The sequence below is a fragment of the Lolium perenne genome, chromosome 2 (genome assembly GCF_019359855.2).
Source record: "Lolium perenne isolate Kyuss_39 chromosome 2, Kyuss_2.0, whole genome shotgun sequence".
Taxonomy (NCBI): domain Eukaryota; kingdom Viridiplantae; phylum Streptophyta; class Magnoliopsida; order Poales; family Poaceae; genus Lolium; species Lolium perenne.
The window spans coordinates 98466831-98473345 of NC_067245.2; the positions used below are offsets into that span (position 1 = coordinate 98466831).

The 6515-nt window shown below is 52.1% G+C and overlaps 2 protein-coding genes across 2 annotated transcripts; one reads left to right on the forward strand and one right to left on the reverse strand.

The window, feature by feature from the left end:
* Positions 1-524: 524 nt before the first annotated feature.
* On the forward strand, positions 525-1603 carry LOC127333358 (uncharacterized). Its single transcript, XM_051359749.2, has one exon. The coding sequence runs from the start codon at positions 540-542 to the stop codon at positions 1398-1400; it is 861 nt and encodes a 286-aa protein (XP_051215709.1). The 5' UTR covers positions 525-539; the 3' UTR covers positions 1401-1603.
* A 966-nt stretch (positions 1604-2569) lies between these two features.
* Positions 2570-4074, reverse strand: LOC127333357 (ribosomal RNA small subunit methyltransferase, mitochondrial). Its single transcript, XM_051359748.2, has 2 exons — positions 3655-4074; positions 2570-3562 (listed from the first exon to the last, which is right to left on the reverse strand). The coding sequence occupies exons 1-2, from the start codon at positions 4006-4008 to the stop codon at positions 2849-2851; spliced, it is 1068 nt and encodes a 355-aa protein (XP_051215708.1). The 5' UTR covers positions 4009-4074; the 3' UTR covers positions 2570-2848.
* Positions 4075-6515: the final 2441 nt, after the last annotated feature.

Genomic DNA, 6515 nt, shown 5'->3' on the forward strand with positions numbered 1-6515 from the left:
GTGGTTGAATGTTGGGCAAGGCGGGTCGTTTATCATCGGATTTATAGAGGGTGTGTGGTTTGCCGCTCGGCAATGTATTGTGATGTTTACGTGAAGTTATAGCCATCTTCGTGTTGTACCGGCTATCTTAGCATTTCTTCTATATATAATTTTTGTAGTGGAATCTTCAATATAAAATTAGTATATTATCTAAAAGAACTTTCCTATGGAAGGCCGATGTAAGCCCAACACGGGCCTAATTGCTATGCTACATAAACCCTGTTCACGGATATAGTGTGGTGGTGTGTGTCTCATTCTCAGCCCAAGCTCTCCCGGCGGATAAGCCCCCACGTGGACTGGACTCTTCCACGCCATCACCCCATGTCCCCGCCGCACCCAACTCGTCATTAACACTCTCTCTGCCTGTGGCCCCCACTCTCTTCTTCCTCTTCCCCCGGAAGGAACAACAAAACCCCTGAAAATTCACCTCCCCCAAATCCACACGTTCCCCTCCTCACCACCGTGGCCCTGGCCCTGGGGAAAAGATCTCCAAGACTCCAATGGCTCTCCTCCCCCAAATCCTCCCCTCCCCGCGCCCCAGCCCCAGCCCCCACCTCGCCGCCTCCCGCCACGCCTTCTCCCCGGCCCACGCATTCCGTCGAACACCTCGCCTCCACGCCCCCTCCCACCGCCGCCGGGCCCGCCTCGCCACGCCGCCCAGCGCGTCCGGGCCCGGCTCCCCCCCGTCCTCGCCCGACGACGGCCTCGTCGAGCTGCCCCTCTTCCCGCTCCCGCTCGTGCTCTTCCCGGACGCGACCCACGCGCTGCACATCTTCGAGTTCCGCTACCGCATCATGCTGCGCACCGTGCTCGACACCGACCTCCGCTTCGGGGTCGTCTTCGCGGGCGCCGACGTCGGCGGCGCCGCCGACGTCGGCTGCGTCGGCGAGGTCGTCAAGCACGAGCGCCTCGCCGACGACCGCTTCTTCCTCATCTGCAAGGGCCAGGAGCGCTTCCGCGTCCACCGCGTCCTGCGCACCAAGCCCTACCTCGTCGCCGCCGTGCGCTGGCTCGAGGACCGCCCGCCCGCCGACGCGCCCGCGCCCGGGGACGACGCCGAGGCGCTCGCCGTCCAGGTCGAGGCGCTCATGCGCGACGTCATACGCATCGCAAACCGCCTCAACGGAAAGCCGGACAAGGAGGTCGGGGACCTGCGACGGGGGCTCTTCCCCACGCCCTTCTCATTCTACGTCGGCAACACCTTCGAGGGCGCGCCCAGGGAGCAGCAGGCGCTGCTCGAGCTCGAGGACACCGCCACCAGGCTGCGACGGGAGCGGGACACGCTACGCAACACCCTCAACTACCTCACCGCTGCCTCCGCCGTCAAGGACGTCTTCCCCTCCTCGCCCTCCTCGGGGTGAAGCATTCCTTCCACCTCTCGCCTCTGTTCGCCTTTTGCTTTTAGTAGTGCTTCATAATTCCACAGGTAGGTTTTACTTCAATGTGGTTAGCATTTTAGCATGTAAAATTGTACTACTATAATTCGGGTGTATTAACTCAAGGAATGCCGGAGCTATGAAGATTCTCCATGTGGTCATTATAAGAATTTTGCTACTATATGAAAGCAATGCATCCAATGTGAAATCATTATGTACTACTCATTGCTTAGCTCTTCAGTCCTCTAAATTTCCAATTCTAAGTGGAATTTTCAATTCTTGTTATGTTGACATGATCAGCTGAGTATGTAGTTTCGTTTAAGTTATCTACAAAATTCATTCCAATAGCAAGGGATATGTGCCATGCCACACTAGTGTGATCGATTGTCCATCATCAGCATTGTGACAGTACATTTCTCATGGAATCATGGAGGCGCCTCACGATTTTGAATAGGATTTTGAGATCCATTGTTTCATAACACTTGATTTTCTTTCTCCGTATTTCTCCATTTTCAACATATTTCTACAAGTGTTTGCTCTCATGATAGCTGATTTAGTAGCATCCTGTTCTATTGTGGCATAGCAGCATCATGATTTTGAATAGGATTTTGCGATCCACTGTTTCATAACTTTCTCCCATGTTAATTTTTTACAAGTGTATGATCTCATAATAGGTTTTTTACTGTCTCCATTTTCAACATTTCTACAAGTGTATGCTCTCATGATAGGTGATTTGACAAAATGATGGTAGCATGACAGCACTCTTTCCATCCAGGTAAAAGTTCAGCACTCTTTCCGGTCATCAAGTAGCATCCTGTTCTATGGTGGCTATTGTTCATAATCGATCTTTGGTTAAACAGTCCAAACATACTTATGCCGGACTTGCTTAATCATGTGCCATTTCTACCACTGGCTGGCTTTATTTTCGCTGAATTTTGGTAATAATAACATTGCATTTGTGGAATCCTAGCAATACGACGATGTATTTGAGCAAGTCTGTATGAATTCACTTGGTTTCATGTACGTTCAGAACTTCATGTCAGTACAAAGGACGAACCGAGTGATAAACAGTCTGGGACTATGTAGAATATGACTCTCCTCGTTAGCATTATAGCACTACGTTTAAGTGTTTAATCATATATTCATATGAAGAATGTGGTAAGCTATCTCAAAATTCTGTATCAAAAGGTAGACAACGTTTACAGTTACTTGAATACATGATAAATGTGATGATGCTCTCCGCATCGGTGAAACAATTCAGTCCAGTGTCAAACTCCTTTCTGTGCTCGTTTCTAATCGTGACGTCCACTCGTGTACCAGGCTAATTCAGACAAGGGGAGACAAATTCTTAGCAATTGACAGTAACCATCGGTACAATTTGCATCTGTATGAATGGGCAATAAGAAGCCCGATGCACCTTGACATGGAAAGTGCTACTGGAACCGTATCCCTCGCTCGTTGAAAAGCTTGAGCAAACTCAGAAGCTCATCGTTTGACATCTTTGATGGCCTCTTCCCGGCGAGGTCAGTGGACTCCAATGCACTGGCAATCCTTTCTTTGAACGCCCCGACCTGTTCCTCGCTGAAACCAGCTACTCGGTCGCTGCTGCCGTCGTCGCCACTGCAGGCCACATCGCTACTATCATCAATAACACCGAGGATGATGCCATTGCCACTGGCATCGCCTGTGCGTCTCTCGGTTCTCTGAGACCGCTTGAAAAGGTCCAGGACCTTCCTCTTCTGCTTGAAGATGGCACCGAGGGTCTTGTTTTTCTGACCGAAGCACTCCTGCGTGAAGGCCAGCCACTCGGCGAGGTCGACGTCTGGCATGGCCGCTCTCGGCCGGATCTCGACGAGCGACGAGTCTACCCTGGGCATTGGCACGAAGTCCCTCTTGCTCACGTCCATGAGCAGCTTCACGTCCGCCACCATGCGAACATTCGCCGCGAGACGGTTATACTCGGAGTCGCCCGGCACGGCCACGAGGCGCTGCGCGAACTCCTTCTGCAGCAGGAGCGTTGCCGTCCGGAACCGGTAGGCGCCGAAGAGCAGCTTCGCGATCAGCGGCGAGGAGATCCCGTAGGGGATGTTGGCCACGCAGGCGTCGAACTCCGGGAAGTCGGCCTCCACCGCGTCGTCCTGGATCACCTGGCATTGGAAACGGGGGCAGAAGTTTTCGTTCGTTAGTTGAGTTTAGGCATTTGATCGAGCAGGTGGTAGGCGCCGGGAGATATACGGACCGTGAGCTTTTGGACGAGGTCGAGCGCGGCGGCGCGGGCCGTGACGGCTTCCACCATGCGGGTGTCGATCTCGACGGCGGTGACGTGGTGGACTGGGGAGGCGAGGAGGCGGGCTGTGAGATTGCCGGTGCCGGGGCCGACCTCGAGCACGGCGTCGCCCGGGCGGAGCGCGGCGTGGCGGACGATGGCGTCGAGGATGCGCGGGTTGGTGAGCAGGTGCTGCCCCCGCGGCTTGTGCAGCCGGAACCGCCCGTCCCAGGCCTCCGACGCCGGCGAGGAGGAGGAGGAGGAGGTGCAGAAGGAACCGAGGCGGGCGGCGTGGCGGGTTAGCAGGCTGGACACGGCGCGGTTCATGTCCGGTTTGGGCTCGGCTCTGGCGTAGACGCGCCGAGAACTGGCGAGTGAGTGCGGTGCGCGTCGCAGCGCGAAACAACGTTGGTCGACGCGGTCAGAGGATGACCCTTAATTTTTTTTATTTTTTTTTGCACAGTACAAACGTAGATGCTCACATACACACGCATACACTCACCGGAACGTCGCCTCCCACTGAATGAATATTCCGCCTTTATGAGACACACAGATGTCCAACCTGGGGTTTGAACTCTCGTGGACTGGGGTTACAACCACCCTCCTAACCACCCAACCTCATGTTGGTTCTTGGATGACCCTTATTTTTATGTCCCTTAAAACGCGAGTAGGCCCTTATTCACTTTTTATCAGCCGAAAACTCATTCAGGAAGATTCTGTTTTACGGGGTGGAGATATGGGCTCCGCTAGCTCGAACGAGTTTCCAACCCCTCAAAACAGGATTTTAGACAATAATTTCAGACATGTGATGCATAATTCATAGTTTTACATCACAACACGATCATAGCCAATGTTCAAGCCACCACCAACACCATCAATGCGATCAACCATCAACGAGTCCATCGCCAGCGCCGCCACCACTCGCCGGAGACTCACCTCGACGAGTCGACACACCAACAGCACTTGCAACACGAGCTTGACGCACCAGCATCTTCCTCGCCATGATGTCCGCCTTGGTCTCGTTCCACCACGCCAGCTGATCCTCGTCCATGTCCTCGGTGAGCATCATCATGATCTCCCTCTCCTCGGCCAAGAGCTCCTTCATCGCCTTGACTTCTTTGAGAGCGATCATCTTCGATTCCAATTCAGCCTTCACCTTGGCATCTTCCCGCCTTGCTTCCATCATGGCAAGCTTCACCTCCTTCTTCTTCTCGGTGATGAGGAGCTTGGTCTCCAATGTCTTCATCGTCAATGCCTCCTTGGACTTCATGAGTTGATCCAACTTCTCCTTGAAGCTAGCTGCTTCGCCTTCTACCTTCATCCTCTTCTTGGCTTTCTTGGAGCCCAAGGCTTGCTTTTGTTTCTCGCACTCACGTCCTCCGCTTCACCATCCATGCTGAGCATTGCTTCCTTCTTGCACTTTGGTTCACTGTCCCTCAACTTCCACTTAGGAAGATGTTGAAGCAAGAAAAAGCAATGTTGGAACTGAAATTCCTTGTGCTTGGAGCCGACCTTGTCTTTATACCTCATTTGAGCATACTTGGGCTACACAACAACAATATTAATGTGATGTTTGCACATCATCAACACATAGTATGAATAACAACAAACTTGGAAAACTTACATAGTCCTCCGGCACACATCCACTAGGGGGATTGTCGGCCACTTGGTCCATGGCAGCACTCCAACGAGAACAAGTTGGTTTGATGGTGTTCCACCGGCCTTCAAGGGAGCGGTAGGATCTGTCGGCCATACTTTTGGTGCGAGGCTTCAGCTGGTGGTAGAGATCCTCGATGCGCTGCTGATACGTCTCAAACGTATCTATAATTTCTGATGTTCCATGCTAGTTTTATGACAATACCTACATGTTTTGTTCACACTTTATATCGTTTTGATGCATTTTCCGGAACTAACCTATTAACAAGATGCCGAAGAGCCAGTTGTTGTTTTCTGCTGTTTTTGGTTCCAGAAATCTTACACAGGAAATAGTCTCGGAATTGGACGAAATCAATGCCCAGGGTCCTATTTTCCACGGAAGGTTCCAGAGCACCGAAGAGGGACCAGAGGGGAGCCAAGGGGGCCCACCCTACATGGTGACGCGGCCAAGGGGGGCGCGCCCCCCTAGTGTGTGGGTCCCCCAGGGCCCCTCCGACTCCGCCTCTTCGCCTATAAGACTCCTCGTGACCTAAAACATCGATATCAATTGACGAAACTCCAGAAAGACTCCAGGGACGCCGCCGCCATCACGAAACTCCAATTCGGGGGACAGAAGTCTCTGTTCCGGCACCCTGCCGGGACGGGGAATTGCCCCCGGAGTCATCTCCATCGACACCACCGCCATCTTCATCGCCATCGCTGTCTCCCATGATAAGGAGGGAGTAGTTCTCCCCCGAGGCTGAGGGCTCTACCGGTAGCTATGTGGTTCATCTCTCTCCCATGTACTTCAATACAATGATCTCATGAGCTGCCTTACATGATTGAGATCCATATGATGAGCTTTGTATCACTATTAATCTATGTGCTACTCTAGTGATGTTATTAAAGTAGTCTATTCCTCCTCCATGATGTATTGTTGACAGTGTGTATGCTATGTTAGTACTCGGTCTAAATTGCAACGGTCTATTATGCACTCTAGAGGTTACTTTAATATGAACTCCGGATGTTGTGGAGCTTGTTTACTCTGGCTTGAGGGAGCTCTTGTAGCCCTACACAATGAATGGTGTTTGTTATCCAACAAGAAAGTGTAGAGTAGTTTTATTATGTAATCATTGTTGAGAGTGTCCACTAGTGAAAGTAGGATCCCTAGGCCTTGTTTCCAAATATCAAATCACCGT

What these genes read in the sequence shown, in the direction of transcription:
- LOC127333358 (XM_051359749.2), top strand. Translation starts at nt 540, where the DNA reads ATGGCTCTCCTCCCCCAAATCCTCCCCTCCCCGCGCCCCAGCCCCAGC.
- LOC127333357 (XM_051359748.2), bottom strand. Translation starts at nt 4,008, where the DNA reads ATGAACCGCGCCGTGTCCAGCCTGCTAACCCGCCACGCCGCCCGCCTC. An exon ending in ACCTCGTCCAAAAGCTCACG is followed by an intron (nt 3,563 to 3,654) that starts GTCCGTATATCT and finishes TTCCAATGCCAG; the next exon opens with GTGATCCAGGACGACGCGGT.